The following is a 22,499-nucleotide window of genomic DNA, read 5'->3' as shown; positions in this document are numbered from 1 at the left end:
CTTCTCCTCTTCCCTCTGTGGGCTGGGGGTTGCAGCAGTAAATATAGTTGAGTCGTTTTTCTGTCCCTTAGAAGGCTTCTGAGTGTCAGATCAGATCTGCACTTTGGAAGTCTAATTAACTGTCCATTTCAAATATAACCATGACATCATCTGTAGAACCATCTTCAGTTAAATTATATGTGATCATGTAAACATAACAGAAACACCATCAGTTTAGTTAGTTCAGTCCAGATTCACAGTGGTCATGCATGTGTGTGTCCAGCCAACTACCGCTACCCCCCCCCATCCATGTCCCTTCAGATACCCCAGGGGGGTTAGGGTTAAGTTTAGACTAGGGCCTCTTCATCTATGAATTAGCCCAGGGGCTGTAAATGCTTGTCCTGGGGACCCACAGTGGTTTTTAATCCAGGACTGAAAGAGAGTTTCTCCCTGAGCGTGTGGGGTTTGAGGGACAGCCAGCCAGGCAGTCCTACAGGCAGTCTTCCAGCAAAGACTCTAGTCTAGGTGTTGCGCCAGTGGAGGGGGAACGGGGGGGGGGGGGGGTCACAGCGATGAGAGGGAGCACAGTAGCAGTGTGGCCAGGCTGGGTATTAGGGCTGGGGCTAGCAGGGACTCTGGGCTCCAGTCTGCAGCTCCATCAGTCAGAAAGGGCTCTGGAGAGTCAAACCCTGAACTGCCTGGAACAGACAGAGAGAATGACAGCATGACTCAACAGAGAGCGAAAACACTGAAGTCTGAACAGACAGAGAAAGAAAATGACAGAACAGAGAGGGACAGAGAGGACAGAAAACATCTGAAAGGAGAGATGGGACAGAATAGAACAGAGAGAAAGAGAAGGCCAGAACTATCTGAAAGCGGAGAGAAAATGATAGAAGCATTTGAAAGTAGAGTGAAAAAAATCTAAACAACCAACTGATTGGAGAGAGAGAACAACAGAATGGAGAGAAAAGGACTAAAATAGACAGAAAATAACAGGAATAATAAGAAGAAAGTGTTGGAGTTCCAGACACAGCAAGAGAGAAAGAGAATGAGAGAAAGCGTGTAAGAGGAGAGAGAGGAGACTAATGTCGCCAAGACCTCAGCAGGGGGTTTAAGCAACCTAATTACATTTTAATACAGTTACACACACACACACACACACACACACAGTCACAGTGATAATTGTAGAAAGTATTTAGAAGAAGATGTGGTTTCTATGTCAGAGTCAGAAAAAAATTGTAATTACAGAGGAGAGGAGTCATGTCTCTATTAGGAACTACATTTAAAGGAGAGGAGTCACGTCTCTATTAGGAACTACATTTAAAGGAGAGGAGTCATGTCTCTATTAGAAACTACATTAAAGGAGAGGAGTCATGTCAATATTAGGAACTACATTTAAAGGAGAGGAGTCATGTCTCTATTAGGAACTACATTAAAGGAGAGGAGTCATGTCTCTGTTAGGAACTACATTTAAAGGAGAGGAGTCATGTCTCTATTAGGAACTACATTTAAAGGAGAGGAGTCATGTCTCTATTAGGAACTACATTAAAGGAGAGGAGTCATGTCTCTGTTAGGAACTACATTTAAAGGAGAGGAGTCATGTCTCTATTTGGAACTACATTTAAAGGAGAGGAGTCGTCTCTATTAGGAACTACATTTAAAGGAGAGGAGTCATGTCTCTATTAGGAACTACATTTAAAGGAGAGGAGTCATGTCTCTATTTGGAACTACATTTAAAGGAGAGGAGTCGTGTCTCTATTAGGAACTAAATTGAATGGAGAGGAGTCATGTCTCTATTAGGAACTAAATTGAATGGAGAGGAGTTGTGTCTCTATTAGGAACTACATTTAAAGGAGAGGAGTCGTCTCTATTAGGAACTACATTTAAAGGAGAGGAGTCATGTCTCTATTTGGAACTACATTTAAAGGAGAGGAGTCGTCTCTATTAGGAACTACATTTAAAGGAGAGGAGTCATGTCTCTATTAGGAACTACATTTAAAGGAGAGGAGTCGTCTCTATTAGGAACTACATTTAAAGGAGAGGAGTTTGGTCTCTATTAGGAACTACATTTAAAGGAGAGGAGTCATGTCTCTATTAGGAACTACATTTAAAGGAGAGGAGTCATGTCTCTATTAGGAACTACATTTAAAGGAGAGGAGTTATGTCTCTATTAGGAACTACATTTAAAGGAGAGGAGTCGTCTCTATTAGGAACTTGAAGGAGAGGAGTCGTCTCTATTAGGAACTACATTTAAAGGAGAGGAGTTTGGTCTCTATTAGGAACTACATTTAAAGGAGAGGAGTCACGTCTCTATTAGGAACTACATTTAAAGGAGAGGAGTCGTCTCTATTAGGAACTACATTTAAAGGAGAGGAGTCATGTCTCTATTAGGAACTACATTTAAAGGAGAGGAGTTATGTCTCTATTAGGAACTACATTTAAAGGAGAGGAGTCGTCTCTATTAGGAACTTGAAGGAGAGGATTTCTGTCTGTCTTTCTATTGTCCTGTCTTCTCTCTATGTGTGTGTGTGTGTGTGTGTGTGTGTGTGTGTGTGTGTGTGTGTGTGTGTGTGTGTGTGTGTGTGTGTGTGTGTGTGTGTGTGTGTGTGTGTGTGTGTGTGTGTGTGGTTAGAGCGTGACTTACCTGGGGGTCTGACATACACCTTCAGTCTCAGACACGGCCTCCCTACATGGTTGGGATGAGGAGACGCTGACAGAGAGAAAGAGGGAGGGAAAGAAAATGAGATGGAGATAGTTTGTAGTTTGCTATGTCGGTTACGCCACTGTGAATGGGGTCCAGGTTAGACCTGGGTGATCCCACTACATCTGGTGTCCATGAGGTTGAAAGGGAGACACACAAACACACACACACACACACACACACACACACACACACACACACACACACACACACACACACACACACACACACACACAGTGAGAGGATAAGAAGAGCCAAGTCTGACCTCAGAGCAACATCATAAAAATCTGCTGCTCAGAGGAAATAACCATGACCCTTCCTCTGCCCTCCCTCCCTCTACCTTTCTCTTGTTCCTCCTCTTCTCTCTCTCCTCATAGCAGTAGTAATACATATACTAGTAGTTGTACTGTAGCAGTAAGAGGAGTAAATCCTAAATTACATTGAAGTAAAAAATTGTACTTCGTCATGCATTCATGTCAAATTCGACTTAAATGGAAGTTTCGACTCACCCCATAATATGTTGTTGTTGTACTGCAGTAGTACGACATATTTCTCACATTTATAGTGGTAGTACTGTAGTAGTACAAGATATTACTCACATTTGTAGTAGTAGTACTGTAGTAGTACAATATATTACTCACATTTATAGTAGTAGTACTGTAGTAGTACAATATATTACTCACATTTATAGTGGTAGTACTGTAGTAGTACAAGATATTACAAGATATTACTCACATCTATAGTGGTAGTACTGCAGTAGAATGACATATTTCTCCTATTTATAGTGGTAGTACTGTAGTAGTACAAGATATTACTCACATTTATAGTAGTAGTACTGTAGTACAAAATATTGCTCACATATTAGTTATATTGTAGTGGTATGACATATTACGCACAGATATAGTAGTATTCATGTCCTGGCCTGAACTCGAAGCCTAGGGAGAAAGGCGTAAACAGCTGGAACTTTTCTGAGAAGCGCAGGGGACCGTCAGGACCGGTAGGACGGTTGCACTCCCAGCGTTTGAACCCCCTCATCCTGTGTTGACAGGAAGTGTACCCCTCATGGTTGACCATGAACAGGATATAGCGTTCCATTCGACCGTGAGCCGGAGGGCCATTGGTGTAGAATGGACAGTAGATGTCGAGGTAGTCATTTATATTGACCGCAACCCTGTAGTCATGGTGGAACCTAGACCGCAACACAACAACATGGTTAAAACACTGCCACAACACAACCACAACAAAACCACAGGGTTAGGATGGATTTACACTGCTTTTTCTTTCCATCTAGCTCTCTCTGTCTCTCTCTCTCTATCTCTCTCTGTCTCTCTCTGTCTCTCTCTCTCTCTCCTTGCTTCTGTTTCTCCCTCTCTCCCACTCCTCATATCTCTCTCCCACTCCTCATATCTCTCTCCAACTCCCTGTCCTCCACCATCTATATCCTCTCTCCCCTCATATCTCACCTCTCTCCCCCATCTGTTGTCTGTCTGTAAGCATTAATCAGAGTGCTCAACCACCGTGACCAAGCGGATACACACACACACACACACACACACACACACACACACACACACACACACACACATAGTACACAAAGATACAAACGCATGCGCACAACTCTACTTTCTGCTGAAAATATATGTGGGTCTTTCTATTTAATAATGAGGCCAGTGTGACATTGGGCAAAACATTTCTAAATGGTTTGAAACAAGATAAAAATTATTTTCATGCAGTTCCACATGTGTACCTAGAGGAATAAAAGGGAATATATGCAAACTAGCCCATTACTCCTCCTATACAACAACACAGGACTAGGACTATAATCCTTTAAGTAGGGTTCATACAGACACTGGCAAATCAAATTCAACGATGTTCAGGGACGCTTTCAAGCACTCTATTGTCCTTTTCAAGGATCTCAACAATGTTAAACAATTGTATAATTGATATAATTGTACATGTAGGGCCTAATATAGAACCCCCATCCACCCAAAAAGCATTCAAAAAGTGCAAAAGAAAAAATAGGTCATTACCACTTTAAGAAAAATGTTTTTTTTAGGCCTTGATATTCTAATTATTATTATTACGTTTTAAAATATGTGAGAATAATGTGGACATTGCCTGACTAAATAGATTGGATGTATGCATGGCGATTTTTCATTAGATGTTGTCGTCCTCATAACAACCGCACGTGATTTTATGGCAACATAGTTGTGTCAGGAAACAAATGAAAGTGGCAAAAAATGATAAAAAATGAAATCACAGATAATTATATGGGAGCAGGAGAACTTATAAATTGGCAACAATAATTAGAAGGAATTTTCAAGCACCAAATTCAGGAAATGTCAGATTTTCAATGCAAGGTAGGCATATTCTAGTACTTGAATTTCTGAGCTCCAAATTCATGTTCTAGTGGGCTACTTCAAGCCCCTTGTTGTTTAAAATGGCAGGTGTAACATGGAAAATAAAATGGATTTGTCATGTTATTTCATTACCAGATCATGTTGTGAATAAGCCCACTAGGTTATGTAATTTGTCGTCATTATATCCAGAATAATTAATAGGAAGAGTGTTGGGTGTTGCGCAATAGTCTATTTTACACAATTGCGCACAGCTAGACTCAGGAATGAGACACTAAAATATTCTGGACATACAGTACCAGTCAAAGGTTTGGACACCTACTCATTCAAGGGTTTTTCTTTATTTTTACTATTTTCTACATTGTAGAATAATAGTGAGGATATCAAAACTATGAAACAACACACATGGAATCATGTAGTAACCCAAAAATTGTTAAACGAATCAAAATAGATTTTAGATTCTTCAAAGTAGCCAACCTTTGCCTTGATGACAGCTTTGCACACTCTTGGCATGTAGTGCATGATCCCCCCTTATACTGTATCTTAATGTAATAACATGAACAAAAATTGGCTGATTATTATCAATGACTTGTTAACAAGTTGTCCAGTATAAGAAATCCTCACTGGTACCCTAGTTTATAGAAAGACCTGTGTGGGTGTGCTTCATTGTGTGTGTGCTCCATTGTGTGTGCTTCATTGTGTGTCGAGTAAGTCATTTATATTGCCCGCAACCCTGTAGTCATGGTGGAACCTAGACCGCAACACAACAACATGGTTAAAACACTGTGTGAAGTGTTTAGGTTGTGAGGATTTCTTCTCGAAAAGAGAAACGCAGCTTTTCTCCTCCAGTGGCCAAACCTTGCCCCCCACCGATCTAGAAATAGGCATCCGCTCAGGAAACACACACAGACATCAAGCGACGCCCATAGTGTAGCAGCGCTGTTCCACTCTTTCCCTTTTCAACCCTGAGAATGAAAACCAATAGTAAAATGGGAAGATCTACACACATAGCTGGCCGGTCAAAAAATGCAACTCTCTAGCCTCATGGGGTTTCAAATAAACCTATTTTTATTTTGTTAATTTACTACCATTTATGTTCTTGGCATTGCGAGCTATTCACTGGTGGAGATGTAAAAGTAATCTGAATAAGGGCTGGATTCAATCCAATTGTGCATTACAGGCAATGTTCCCACATTGCTCAATCGGAAATTACCTTTAAATGCCAAGCGTGTTTCAATGTGCGAACGGATTGAATCCCGGCCTAAGTATATTCTGTTACATACCCAATATTGGGGGTGAGTTAGAGAGAGTAGCCTAACAGTTCTGATTGAGATAGTAACAGGATTGACTGACTATAGTAACAGGACTGATATAGTAACAGGACTGATTATAGTAACAGCACTGATATAGTAACAGGACTGATTGAGATAGTAACAGGACTGACTGATATAGTAACAGGACTGATTGAGATAGAAACAGGACTGGCTGATATAGTAACAGGACTGATTGAGATAGAAACAGGACTGACTGATATAGTAACAGGACTGATTGAGATAATAACAGGATTGACTGAGATAGTAAGAGGACTGACAGAGATAGTAACAGGACTGCCTGAGATAGTAACAGGGCTGATAGAGATAGTAACAGGGCTGATATAGATAGAAACAGGACTGACTGAGATAGTAACAGGATTGACTGAGATAGTAAGAGGACTGACAGAGATAGTAACAGGACTGCCTGAGATAGTAACAGGGCTGATAGAGATAGTAACAGGACTGCCTGAGATAGTAACAGGGCTGATAGAGATAGTAACAGGGCTGATAGAGATAGTAACAGGGCTGATAGAGATAGTAACAGGGTTGATAGAGATAGTAACAGGACTGACTGAGATGGTATCAGGACTGACTGTGATAGTAACAGGACTGACTGAGATGGTAACAGGACTGACTGAGGTGGTAACAGGACAGATTGAGATGGTAACAGGACTGATTGAGATGGTAACAGGACTGATTGAGATGGTAACAGGACTGACTGTGATAGTAACAGGACTGACTGAGATGGTAACAGGACTGATAGAGATGGTAACAGGATTGACTGAGATAGTAACAGGACTGACTGAGCTATAACAGGGATGATTGGATAAGTAACATGATTGATAGAGATATTGACAGCACTAATAGAGATTGTAACATGATTGATAGAAATATTGATAGCACCAATGGAGATAGTAACATGGCTGACTTGTAACACAATTGATAGATAGTAACATGACTGATAGTAACAGGACTGATTGAGATATAACAGGGCTGATAGAGATAGACACAGGACGACTGAGATAGTAACAGGGGTTATAGAGATAGTAACAGGACTGACTGAGATGTAACAGGACTGACTGAGCTATATCAGGGATGATTGGATAAGTAACATGATTGATAGAGATATTGACAGCACTAATAGAGATTTTAACATGATTGATAGTAACAGGACTGATTTGAGATAGTAACAGGACTGATTGAGTTAGTAACATGATTGATAGAGATATTGACAGCACTACGTGAGATAGTAAAATGATTGATAGAGATATTGACAGCACTAATCGAGATAGTAACATGATTGATAGAGATATTGACAGCACTAATAGAGATACAGTTGAAGTCAGAAGTTTACATACACTTAGGTTGGAGTCATTAAAACTCGATTTTCAACCACTCCACAAATCTCTTGTTAACAAACTATAGTTTTGGTATGTCGGTTAGGACATCTACTTTGTGCATGCCACGTGTCATTTTTCCAACAATTGTTTACAGACAGATTATTTCACTTATAATTTGCTGTATCACAATTCCAGTGTTTACATACACTAAGTTGACTGTGCCTTTAAACATCTTGGAAAATTCCAGAAAATTATGTCATGGCTTTAGAAGCTTCTGATAGGCTAATTGACATAATTGGAGTTAATTGGAGGTGTACCTGTGGATGTACACTGCTCAAAAAAAATAAAGGGAACACTAAAATAACACATCCTAGATCTGAATGAATGAAATAATCTTATTAAATACTTTTTTCTTTAGATAGTTTAATGTGCTGACAACAAAATCACACAAAAATAATCAATGGAAATCCAATTTATCAACCCATGGAGGTCTGGATTTGGAGTCACACTCAAAATTAAAGTGGAAAACCACACTACAGGCTGATCCAACTTTGATGTAATGTCCTTAAAACAAGTCAAAATGAGGCTCAGTAGTGTGTGTGGCCTCCACGTGCCTGTATGACCTCCCTACAACGCCTGGGCATGCTCCTGATGAGGTGGCGGATGGTCTCCTGAGGGTTCTCCTCCCAGACCTGGACTAAAGCATCCACCAACTCCTGGACAGTCTGTGGTGCAACGTGGCGTTGGTGGATGGAGCGAGACATGATGTCCCAGATGTGCTCAATTGGATTCAGGTCTGGGGAACGGGCGGGCCAGTCCATAGCATCAATGCCTTCCTCTTGCAGGAACTGCTGACACACTCCAGCCACATGAGGTCTAGCATTGTCTTGCATTAGGAGGAACCCAGGGCCAACCGCACCAGCATATGGTCTCACAAGGGGTCTGAGGATCTCATCTCGGTACCTAATGGCAGTCAGGCTACCTCTGGCGAGCACTTGGAGGGCTGTGTGGCCCCCCAAAGAAATGCCACCCCACACCATGACTGACCCACCGCCAAACCGGTCAGGCTGGAGGATGTAGCAGGCAGTAGAACGTTCTCCACGGCGTCTCCAGACTCTGTCACGTCTGTCACATGTGCTCAGTGTGAACCTGCTTTCATCTGTGAAGAGCACAGGGCGCCAGTGGCGAATTTGCCAATCTTGGTGTTCTCTGGCAAATGCCAAACGTCCTGCACGGTGTTGGGCTGTAAGCACAACCCCCACCTGTGGACGTCGGGCCCTCATACCACCCTCATGGAGTCTGTTTCTGACCGTTGGAGCAGACACATGCACATTTGTGGCCTGCTGGAGGTCATTTTGCAGGGCTCTGGCAGTGCTCCTCCTGCTCCTCCTTGCACAAAGGCGGAGGTAGCGGTCCTGCTGCTGGGTTGTTGCCCTCCTACGGCCTCCTCCACGTCTCCTGATGTACTGGCCTGTCTCCTGGTAGCGCCTCCATGCTCTGGACACTACGCTGACAGACACAGCAAACCTTCTTGCCACAGCTCGCATTGATGTGCCATCCTGGATGAGCTGCGCTACCTGAGCCACTTGTGTGGGTTGTAGACTCCGTCTCATGCTACCACTAGAGTGAAAGCACCGCCAGCATTCAAAAGTGACCAAAACATCAGCCAGGAAGCATAGGAACTGAGAAGTGGTCTGTGGTCACCACCTGCAGAACCACTCCTTTATTGGGGGTGTCTTGCTAATTGCCTATAATTTCCACCTGTTGTCTATTCCATTTGCACAACAGCATGTGAAATTTATTGTCAATCAGTGTTGCTTCCTAAGTGGACAGTTTGATTTCACAGAAGTGTGATTGACTTGGAGTTACATTGTGTTGTTTAGGTGTTCCCTTTATTTTTTTGAGTAGTGTATTTCAAAGCCTACCTTCAAACCCAGTGCCTCTTTGCTTGACATCATGGGAAAATCAAAAGAAATCAGCCAAGACCCCAGAAAAAAATTTGTAGACCTCCACAAGTCTGGTTCATCCTTGGGAGCAATTTCCAAACACCTGAAGGTAACACGTTCATCTGTACAAACAATAGCACGCAAGTACAAACACCATGGGAACACACAGTCGTCATACCGCTCAGGAAGGAGACACGTTCTGTCTCCTAGAGATAAACGTACTTTGGTGTGAAAAGTGCAAATCAATCCCAGAACAACAGCAAAGGACCTTGTGAAGATGCTGGAGGAAACATACAAATGTATCTATAGCCACAGTAAAACAAGTCATATATCAACATAACCTGAAAGGCCGCTCAGCAAGGAAGAAGCCAATGCTCCAAAACCACCATTAAAAAGCCAGACTACGGTTTGCAACTGCACATGGGGACAAAGATTGTACTTTTTGGAGAAATGTCCTCTGATCAGACGAAACAAAAATAGAACTGTTTGGCCATAATGACCATCGATATGTTTGGAGGAAAGAACACCATCCCAACCGTGAAGCACTGGGGTGGCAGCATCACGTTGTGGGGGTGCTTTGCTGCAGGAGGGACTGGTGCACTTCACAAAATAGATGACATCATGAGGAAGGAAAATTAGGTGGATATATTGAAGCAACATCTCAAGACATCAGTCAGGAAGTTAAAGCTTGGTCGCAAATGGGTCTCCAAATGGACAATGACCCCAAGCATACTTCCAAAGTTATGGCTTAAGGACAACAAAGTCAAGGTATTGGAGTGGCCATCACAAAGTCCTGACCTCAATCCCATAGAAATTTGTGGGCAGAACTGAAAAAGCATGTGTGAGCAAGGAGGCCTACAAACCTGACACAGTTACACCAGCTCTGTCAGGAGGAATGGGCCAAAATTCAACCAACTTATTGTGGGAAGCTTGTGGAAGGCTACCCGAAACGTTTGACCCAAGTTAAACAATTTAAAGTCAATGCTACCAAATACTAATTGAGTGTATGTAAACTTCTGACCCACTGTGAATGTGATGAAAGAAATAAAAGCTGAAATAAATCATTCTCTCTACTATTATTCTGATATTTCACATTCTTAAAATAAAGTGGTGATCCTAACTGACCTAAGACAGGGAATGTTTACTAGGATTAAATGTCAGGAATTGTGAAAAACTGAGTTTAAATGTATTTGGCTAAGGTGTATGTAAACCTCCTACTTCAACTGTAGTAACATGATTGATAGAGATATTGACAGCACTAATTATAAATAGATATATAAAGGTAAGGAGACTAAAAGCGTATAAATATTTTTCTTGTTAACAAAGTAGAGTGTTGGGCAGAAGGGTAAGCTATATTCTGAATAATTCACATTAAACACACACACACACACACACACACACACACACACACACACACACACACACACACACACACACACACACACACACACACACACACACACACACACACACACACACACACACACACACAGTGTAAGCTCTTGTGTGAATTATTCAGGTCAGCCAAACTGTTGCTGCTGTTGGCTGTGCTGTGTAGCTGTTTCATATTTAATGGCCCTTTTGATGTGTATTAATTAACTACTGCTAGCTCTGCTGTTTCTCTTCCTTTAAACACACACACACACACACACACACACACACACACACACACACACACACAAAAAGACACATATACACACACACACAAAGAAACACACCCTCACAAAGACACACCTCCTTAGCCTGTGGGCCTAATGGCGAGATGAAAGAGAGGAAAGAGGAGGAAGGGGGATACGGGGGAGGAAGAGAGATACCCCTCAACTAACTGATACAGGAGTAGCTAGGAGAGGTTGTGTCGTTAAGAAGCGATGTGTGTGTGTTCCTCTGGCACTCTCATTTTAATCCTTGTATAGGGGTTGTGGTGGGAATCTGCACACCATGCTAAATCGATACACACCCTTTCGCTTTAAAGAGAGTGTGTGTCTGTGTGTGTGTCCACCTTAGTATGCAGCTCAGACACAGACATAGCAGGGGAATATTTGGACTGGGGGGGGGGTAGTTACATAAGACAGACACTTAAGTGGTTTTGACCTTGGTTACAACCCCCTCGTACACATACACACACACACACAGTCACACACACATAGTCACACAGTCGCACACACACACACACACTAAACTTTATTTTAAGCACTGAGTGCGTACATGAAGGCAGCGTGTGTGTGTGTGTGTGTGTGTGTGTGTGTGTGTGTTAATGTAGATTAAGAGCCTGAAAGAGGACACATTGAACTGAGGGAAACAGGGGAATCCATATCCTTTATCCCCCCTTCTCTCTATTCTTGCCTTCCCCTCCTTTTCCTCTAGGTCTTACCATTCCCTTTCTCCTACCATGACCCTCTCCACTTTCCCTCCATCTCCTTCTCTACCCTCCATCTCTTTCTCATTTCTCCATCTTCTGTTTTCTTTTTCTTACCAGTTGTCCTTCCTCTTCTCTAAACAGTTCCTTTTCACCATCTCTCACTCCATCCCTCAGTAAAAAGATCAAACAGGCTGTTTGCTCTCTCTCTCCCTCTCACCCCCCTCTCTCTTTCTCTCTCTTTCTGGCAGGATGACAGCTCTCACTCGTCCCAGGGCAGGCCCTTATGTAAACAGCCCCATCGCACTCAGGCTGTGTGTGTGTATGTGTGTGTGTGTAAACCCTCTCATTACCATATCAAAGCCCGTGATCGCTCCTCTCCTCCCAGTGTTAGAGTGGCATATTAATAGTTGTGTAGGTTAAACTTCCAGATAAAGCAGGCTGATGAAGGTTAGTTCTCTCTGTTTGAAACAGTTCACTTACTTGCATTTCCCTGCGGGGGGTGGGGTGGGGGGGGGGGGTGTTTGCCGATTGAAGAATATGATACAGGACTGGGCTTTGATTGGCTGACAGATTTCATTGGCTGACAGATTTGTCTTTTGATTGGTCCTACCCCAAGGCTCTCAGATGACATTCAGCAACTTTCTCAACTTTCTTCTCTCATCCACCACTTCTCTGCTCTCATATCCCTCTACACTCTCCTCTCATATCCCTCTACACTCTCCTCTCATATCCCTATACACTCTCCTCTCATATCCCTCTACACTCTCCTCTCATATCCCTCTACACTCTCCTCTCATATCCCTCTACACTCTCCTCTCATATCCCTCTACACTCTCCTCTCATATCCCTCTGCACTCTCCTCTCATATCCCTCTACACTCTCCTCTCATATCCCTCTACACTCTCCTCTCATATCCCTCTACACTCTCCTCTCATATCCCTCTACACTCTCCTCTCATATCCCTCTACACTCTCCTCTCATATCCCTCTACACTCTCCTCTCATATCCCTCTACACTCTCCTCTCATATCCCTCTACACTCTCCTCTCATATCCCTCTACACTCTCCTCTCATATCCCTCTACACTCTCCTCTCATATCCCTCTCTCCTCTCCTCTCCGGGACTAGTTTTGTACGGTACTACCCCTCCCGGGTATGAGAGGGTTGGGGAAGCTTATTGAAATAAATTGACTAAAAGTATGTAACTGCTCCAGTGATTCTGATGAAATTGTATAATTGAATCTCACAGTAGATGCTTCATATTTGTCTGATTGACTGACGACTAACTAACTGATTAACCAACTGACATAAACATAAGAGTTTTCCCTTCATTCCTGCCCCACCCCTCTCTCTCTCTCCCTCCATCCCTCTCTTCACCCACCCATCCTTATGTGTCTACTGTAGTAGCCTGACTTAATCACTCAAAGCTTTAAAACACTTAGAGGCTCTTCACTAAATCCATATTGAACACACACACACACACATCCATATCAAAATGAGGTTATATCTGCAGGCAGTTTGCCACATCTTTGATCAATAATATAATTTCTGTTTTATTAATAACTCTAAACACTGACATGCCCCGTAAGCACTTTACCAGAAAACAAGCAACTGTAACCCCCTTCTGCCCCCAACCCTTTACCAGACAACCACCAACCCAACCCTTTACCAGACAACCACCAACCCAACCCTTTACCAGACAACCACCAACCCAACCCTTTACCAGACAACCACCAACCCAACCCTTTACCAGACAACCACCAACCCAACCCTTTACCAGACAACCACCACCCCAACCCTTTACCAGACAACCACCACCCCAACCCTTTACCAGACAACCACCAACCCAACCCTTTACCAGACAACCACCACCCCAACCCTTTACCAGACAACCACCAACCCAACCCTTTACCAGACAACCACCACCCCAACCCTTTACCAGACAACCACCACCCCAACCCTTTACCAGACAACCACCACCCCAACCCTTTACCAGACAACCACCAACCCAACCCTTTACCAGACAACCACCACCCCAACCCTTTACCAGACAACCACCACCCCAACCCTTTACCAGACAACCACCACCCCAACCCTTTACCAGACAATCACCAATCCAACCCTTTAGAAGACAACCACCAACCCAACCCTTTACCAGACAACCACCACCCCAACCCTTTACCAGACAACCACCACCCCAACCCTTTACCAGACAACCACCAACCCTTTACCAGACAATCACCAATCCAACCCTTTACCAGACAACCACCACCCCAACCCTTTACCAGACAACCACCAACCCTTTACCAGACAATCACCAATCCAACCCTTTACCAGACAACCACCAACCCTTTACCAGACAACCACCACCCCAACCCTTTACCAGACAACCACCACCCCAACCCTTTACCAGACAACCACCAACCCTTTACCAGACAACCACCAACCCAACCCTTTACCAGACAACCACCAACCCAACCCTTTACCAGACAACCACCACCCCAACCCTTTACCAGACAACCACCACCCCAACCCTTTACCAGACAACCACCACCCCAACCCTTTACCAGACAACCACCAACCCAACCCTTTACCAGACAACCAGCATCTATAGAGGATTCTCTACCCAGACAACCAGCATCTATAGAGGATTCTCTAACCAGACAACCAGCATCTATAGAGGATTCTCTAACCAGACAACCTGCATCTATAGAGGATTCTCTAACCAGACAACCACCACCTATAGAGGATTCTCTACCCAGACAACCAGCATCTATAGAGGATTCTCTAACCAGACAACCAGCATCTATAGAGGATTCTCTAACCAGACAACCACCACCTATAGAGGATTCTCTAACCAGACAACCACCACCTATAGAGGATTCTTTACCCAGACAACCACCACCTATAGAGGATTCTCTACCCAGACAACCAACATCTATAGAGAATTCTCTACCCAGACAACCAGCATCTATAGAGGATTCTCTACCCAGACAACCAACATCTATAGAGGATTCTCTAACCAGACAACCAGCATCTATAGAGGATTCTCTAACCAGACAACCAGCATCTATAGCGGATTCTCTACCCAGACAACCAGCATCTATAGCGGATTCTCTAACCAGACAACCAACATCTATAGAGGATTCTCTACCCAGACAACCAGCATCTATAGTGGATTCTCTACCCAGACAACCAACATCTATAGCGGATTCTCTACCCAGACAACCAACATCTATAGCGGATTCTCTACCCAGACAACCAGCATCCTTTCTAACCCATTTTTCTGTCTCACTGTATAAACTTCCTCTCTTTGTCTTCAAATGATTTAACACATTTCTACTTTTAACCCTCTTATGTCTCTCAGCTTTCGCTACTGAAATGTTGTCTTGAGGATTAATAAAGTATTAACCTATCAGCCTATACATTTGAAAGTCTAAGTGATTTGACAGTCGTTTAGAGAAAGCATTTGGCTAATAACACTTTTATCAATGTCTATGTACAAAACATATATTTCTAAATCCTTTTACACTCTTGTAGTGTAGATGGATCATTAATACATTATTTATCCATCTGACTAAAAAAATATAAAGTATAAATGATTTGTGGAGCACAGGGTTACAGCTGAGGTTAGTGTGTGGGGGGGTAGAGCTAGGCTTAGAGACGAATGTGGAAGCATTACAGGAGATAATCTTCTTCACAGCTGAAACATGTTAAAGCTGAATAGTACATTTGCGAAATAGCACAGTGCACGCATGCACGCACACACACACACCTGAATGAGGATGGCAGAGAGAACATGAATGATACATCTAGGCAGTCTCTCTGAATTAGTGAAAAAGGAGGGAGGGAGGGAGGGAGAGAGAGAGAGAAATTGTGCCTCATCACCTCCTCAAGACTAATAAAGACAGCAGTGTGTGTGTGTGGGGGGGGGGGGGGGTTAATTCCCCAACCAGAGAGAAAACAGCCTTTGAACTCTGAACCAATGAGGAGATGTTGCTGGGAGCATTTCCTCACCAGCTGTGGCACACACACACACACACATCTCTGAAAACCTCTCTCTCTCAGACAGACAAGTATTTTCTCTCCAACTGTGTTTCTCTCACAGATGTAGACAGCAAGAAAAACTTCAGAATAATAAGCTATCACAATCCCTTTCCAAAACACACACACACACACACACACACACACACACACACACACACACACTAATGCTTAAAGTTAGTGGTTGGTCACCATGAGTAAACACACCCAAAGCATGGATTACAGTCTGTCCTTGTCCATAGGACCGCTTTCAGGGTAAGGAAACTAATAAGGCATTTAATAATTTGGGTGAACTATCCCTTTAAGAAGCCCAGCGTAAAGCTGTTAGTAATGTTAGAAGGTAGCTACACCGCCACTTTCTCAGCAGTCTAGTTTTTAGGACCGACCCAGTTTAGAACAGTGCACCATCTCTAACACGCACACACAAAGACACACAGTTCTGGGATCTGGAAAGAAGACAGAAGTGTGCGTTTGAAGTGTGTGTGATCAAACTATGAGTATGCAGCTCCACAGCCGTACGCCACAACTCATACCTCACACACTCCTCCTGTATCTCCTCCTGTAATCTCTTTATCTCCTCTGTCTCTGTCCCCGCCTTTCTAATAGTCTATTTCTCTACTTCTTTCCTTTCTCACTCCTGTCATTTCATTGTCGTGTGTGTGGGTGGGCGTGCATCTGCGGCGAATACCTTCTTTCCATCTCTTATCTGTTTCTATGTAATATTGAATGTTTCCATCTAATATCTCTAGTGTATTGTGTTTCTAATACAGTACACCAGATATCTTGTATCTATCTGCTATCTTTGACATCTACTATCAGGTATTGTATAGATCAATAAAAACAAAGAAAGCTATGAAGTTACCAGTATAATGTGTGTCCCTCAGTGTTATGTCATTGGTGTTACCGCCTTGAAAATCAATGATTAGAAAGATATACAAGGACCTTGAGCATTCTCTCCAGTGGCAAACTGTTATCAGGGAGGGGTCTATATTAAATAAAATGATTAGCTAAACACACCCTTTAAGTGTTTCATACATTTGAGGATTCCATTAATCATGTGGTGTGTCTCAATCCAAAGTGCCACTTGGTGTTAGTGAATTTAAATGAAGGGAAATATCATTGTGAGCAAAATGATTAATCATATCACTTCAGTACATTCTTTTTAAAGGATTGATGACCTTCGATTTCAGCATTCATGGCCTCCATTTCAGAAAAACCTCAACATAAAATGTCTCATTGTGTAACGAGTGCGCTGAGAGTCAGGAAGCAAGTTCAGGGAGTGAGTGTTTAAATACATAAATGCAACAAAATACAAAATCAAGAAACACAAACAATGCACAGACATGAACTGGAACAGAAACAATGATGCCTGGGGAAGGAGCCAAAGGGAGTGACATATATAGGGAAGGTAATCAGGGAGGTGATGGATTCCAGGTGAGTCTGATGAGGCGCTGGTGCTCATAACAATGGTGACAGGTGTGCGCCATAATGAGCAGCCTGGTGACCTAGAGGCCGGAGAGGGAGCACACGTGACACATTGGCGTTACCCTCATTGGTGTTAATACTTCTACTGGTGGCACAATGTTATCATAATGGTAAACGTTATTTAAAGTAATTAAGGTTCCATATTAGTTGATTTAGAATGGGAAGATCAGATCAAGAATAAGGGGATATTTCAGACAAGTGCCTCCATCTTTTAAAATGTATCATGAGTAGTGATGTGATTGCAATATCAAACACACACACATGCCACTAAAAACAGAGATTTCATAACAAAGTTTGCTGAGTGGAAGTTGTTCAGAGAGTCCTGACCTTAAATGTTTTATAGACGTTTAACATCACCTGTGAAGCTAAACCAAGTGGAAAACAGATCGTGTACACCAGCAAAACATCTCTTCCTGTCTCTCTCCACATAATTTCTCTCATCCACCTTTCGCTTCACAACTCTTCTCCTTCTCTCCTTGCAATCTCTCCCTCCCTCCCTCCCTCCCTCCCTCCCTCCCTCCCTCCCTCCCTCCCTCCCTCCCTCCCTCTCTCTCTCTCACTGTAAAAATGGTGTACTGAGAGCTTACACAAACACACATAACAGAAGCTTTGATTATTGTATTGTAATCAGGTCAGAGACATTAACAGGCTTTTGTTGTCTTGTCTCCTGTTTCTTTTCTGTTGTTTAGAAGTGTTTGTCATAACTGGTGTACATCAGTCATAGTGGGAATAAAAGGAAAACAGACAGAGAGAGAGAGACAGGCAGACAGAGGCTGTTTCATGTCGAACAGAGAAGACATTAAGATAGAGAGTCACACACACAAACACACAGAGGTTTGCTGTTACATGTAGGTGTATAGTAAAGATGTGTGTGTCAGAACAAACTGAAAGATATATCTGTGTATGCCACAGGGGACAGTAGAGAAAGTGTGTGTGTGTGTGTGTGTGTGTGTGTGTGTGTGTGTGTGTGTGTGTGTGTGTGTGTGTGTGTGTGTGTGTGTGTGTGTGTGTGTGTGTGTGTGTGTGTGTGTGTGTGTGTGTGTGTGTGTGTTGGGGGACAAGGGCGAGACAGATACATGGATGTGAATGTGGCGCAGGGGACAGGAGAGACTGCACATGGCTAAGTCTGTGTGTCTGACACAGTTGAGAGGAGAGTAGGCCTTTCTGCGCACACAGACACACACACTATCTTCCCCTTTCAGTCTCTCTCTGAGGACATCCATCCCATAGCATGAAACGGATGGAGAGAGCCACAAAGCCTCCCAGAAGAGAGGAGAAAACGTGATGGGGAGCAAACGGGATGGGGAGAAAACAGATCAGGAGGAAACAGGATAGGGAGGAAACGGGATGAGGAGAAAACGTGATCAGGAGGAAATGGGATGGGGAGGAAACAGGATCTGGAGGAAACGGGGTGGGGAGGAATCGGGATGGCGTGCGTGTGTGTGTGTGCGTGCGTGCGTGCGTGTGCGCGTGCGGTTTGAAACTCATCTCCTGTTCATTTGTTTCTGTATAAACAAACTTTCCCATCAACCTCCCATCACACATTAATTCAGCGATATAACAATAGCATTGCACAAACAGAGCATGTTGTCTGATGTAGCACATTGACAGAGGGAGGAGGGGAAGAGCAGAGTGAGAGGGAAAAAAAGAAGGAAAGAGACGGAGAGAAAAAGAGAGGAGAGAGAGAGGAGAGTCTTCCTCCTTGCCTGTTAAATATTTGAGCACTTGTGGAGAGACAGAGCTGTTAGCTGAACTAAATCAGCAGCGTCGGTGTGTGTGTGTGTGTGTGTTGCAGGGGGAGACGGGGCTGTTAGCCGGTTAGTGGTAATTCAACCGTGATAGAGAGGGAGCACTTTCACTGTTTATATATGTACCTGAGAGAGAGACAGAGAAGGGATGGAGGGAGGGGGAGGCAGGGAGGGAGAGGGAGGCTGTCCAGTCTGTCAGAATTCATTAGACTGACAGAGCGAAGCTGCTCTGCACCATGTCAATGAGACCCAGCTAACCACAGCAGTGTCTGACTGTGTGTGTGTGTGTGTGTGTGTGTGTGTGTGTGTGTGTGTGTGTGTGTGTGTGTGTGTGTGTGTGTGTGTGTGTGTGTGTGTGTGTGTGTATCAGCTATACTCAGTAACTAGAGAGGGAGGCAGAATGAAAGAGGGAGGCATGATGCCCTCATTGTCTATCAGAGACAAAAGGAGCTTTCAGCTCAATTATAGCATCCACACACACACACACACACACACACACACACACACACACACACACAGACTGTATCATCCTACCTGGGGTTTGTGCTGTTCCAGTAGACGGCATGGTGGTCGAAGATGATCTGGTCTTCAGCCCAGACGGACAGACAGGACGACAGGACAGTCAGACACATCAGAACCACCTGCGTCACACACGTACACACACTCCTCTGACCAGGCCGAGCCGTCCACCTGACACTCCTCAAACCAGTTACACACAACATCATAGTGTCCACTTGAAGTCTACTTGTTAGATCCACCTCCACAGTAGTGTTCGCTGGTTATGTTAGCTTACAGTTGAGTTGGAATATCCAGCACATGGACAGTCTTAATCAGTGTCTGGACATTCAAAGATCCCAGTCCATTCCAATTGTTCCAGCCTGTTAGTGGAAACAGGGTGGCAGAGGTCGTAGTGTGCAGGACTTTGAATCCAGGACTTTGTAATGCGGTTTGAATCCAGGTGTGTTGTTTTGGCGTGTTTTTGTTTACAAACCTTATCCTGAACCTTGACCACTTTGCTAGCATACCTAAAGCTAACCTTACCCTAACCAATCGCTAGCATGCTCAAACCTAACCTGTTGCGCTTGCATGTTGCGCAAATCCCTCAATCTCAATCAATACAGGAGGAGTGTCTATGTTCTTGCCAGGGTCTGAGACTTGTCCTCCCATCGTACAGCTTGTGCTCCCCTGAATATGACATCCAAACTAGTGACTTTCATTCTCCTGAATCCACGCTTTTATCTTAAGTCCACTGTCTGTTCATTGATGATTGATTACGTTGATGAGACATTTATTATTTGACATATTTCTGTATTTCTATAAATACTGGCGTTGATGAATTATCAGCCATCTCACGATGTCGTCCTCTCTCTTTCGATCACACACTATCAGCACAAATAGAAACCTCTTCTCTCCACTCCTCTCCTCCACTCCACAAAGAGACGCGAAGCCAAATCCAATCTGGGTTTAATGTCGTCTGGGAACCGAACATCCTGACTCCCCTCAACTCGCTGGGACTGAACTGTCTTCAGTAGATCTATGGGTTCGTAACAGTTTCCTCAGGGAGTTGTTTTGGTACTGAACAGTTTCTTCAGTGAGACATGTTCCATACTGAACATTTGGTGCTGAAGGTTCCTCTGTAAGATGTTTCAGTACTGACCAGTTTCCCCACTAACAGATTCTGTTTCGATACTGACCAGTTACTCCAGTAACAGATTCTGTTTTGGTGCTGAAGGTAAGATGTTTCGGTACTGACCAGTTTCTATCTGGTCCTGAACACCTCCCTTCATTAAGGGAGGTCCATTTGAATATTCTTCAGATGTCTGTTTGGGTCAATAAACCACGACAGGTTAATCGTTTCCTCAGTGAGAGTGGTTGGTTGGGTCCTTTTATTACTGCTCGTTTTTATCACAGATCACCAGCTATCACACTCCTCCCGTCTCAAGTTCCTCTTCTGTCTGTTTCTGCTGATTTGGATGTAAAATCCAATTCGGCTTCATGGTCCACACTCCACAATGTTCTTTACGGATCAACACACAGAGACTGGCAGAGACACACACACAGACTGGCAGAGAGACAGACCGACAGAGTGAATAACGTGGCGATCCTTCCAACAGTCTCTCACGGTGACAACACTCCTCGTGGTGAATCTGATTCTCAGCTCCCGCTGCTGCCAGAATCTCCTCACTGCTCGTTTTCACCTCCTTCTCTCCCTCTCTCTACCCATCCTCCCTCTTTCTCCCTCCCCCCTCCCTCCCATCCTCCCTCTCCCCATCCTCCCTCTCTCCCTCCCTCCCTCCCTCTCTCACTCTGAGCTGGCGGAGTCTCTCAGTCTCTTACCTCTGGGGACAGTGTCTGACTCACTGCTCTCGCAGCTCTGAAGCCGCTTAGTTCAGCTGTATTAAACTGTATGTATCCACATATACATAACATGGGTTAGGATAATACTGACAGTGTTAGGTTAGAATATCACTGTCAATACAGTTACTACATCTTTGCAAAACGTGTAATCAAGTTATTACTACACCTTTATTGTACAATTAAGGTATTACTACATTTGTACTGTTCCAGAATAATGTAGTTATCATTGTAGCGCATCTGTGCTGCAAGAATGTATATAATCAAAGTATTAAGAGTATTGTAAGAATAAATACTTATCTGTATGAACAGACCTATATATATATATATATATATATCCCTATCATAACCACAATAACCCAGCTGTAAAATAATACATCTACTAGCATACTGGGTCTGCTCTGTGTAATAAACCATTCTAACCATCATAACCAAAATAAATTAATAATAAACTAACCATTCTAACAATCATAACCAAAATAAATGTATAATAAACTAACTATCATAACCAAAATAAATTAATAATAAACTAACCATTTTGACCATCATAACCTAAATTAATAATAAACTAACCATTCTAACCATCATAACCTAAATAAATAATAAACTAACCATTCTAACCATCATAACCTAAATGAATGAATAACAAGCATTTTGCTACATCCGCTAAATGTGTATGTGACCAATAAAAATGTGATTTGAATAAAGTAACCATCCTAACCTATTTTTATAAACTAACCATTCTAACCATCATAACCTAAATGAATAATAAACTAACCATCATAACCTAAATAAATGTATAATAAACTAACCATCCTAACCCAAACAACCCAGACCCAGCTGCATGTGGTCTGACTGTCTGACTGAATTATTC

General features: G+C 43.2%; 1 protein-coding gene across 1 annotated transcript; it reads right to left on the bottom strand.

Annotated features, from left to right (window-relative positions):
- Positions 1-543: 543 nt before the first annotated feature.
- On the bottom strand, positions 544-21,466 carry LOC115195154 (ephrin-A2). The gene is made up of 4 exons (XM_029754956.1): positions 19,805-21,466; positions 3,577-3,869; positions 2,624-2,689; positions 544-677 (listed from the first exon to the last, which is right to left on the bottom strand). The coding sequence occupies exons 1-4, from the start codon at positions 19,993-19,995 to the stop codon at positions 544-546; spliced, it is 684 nt and encodes a 227-aa protein (XP_029610816.1). The 5' UTR covers positions 19,996-21,466.
- Between the last annotated feature and the right edge of the window lie 1,033 nt (positions 21,467-22,499).

Source organism: Salmo trutta, chromosome 6 (genome assembly GCF_901001165.1).
Source record: "Salmo trutta chromosome 6, fSalTru1.1, whole genome shotgun sequence".
NCBI lineage: Eukaryota > Metazoa > Chordata > Actinopteri > Salmoniformes > Salmonidae > Salmo > Salmo trutta.
Note: the sequence above shows the minus strand (reverse complement) of the source record. Positions and strands in the feature narration are given on the sequence as shown.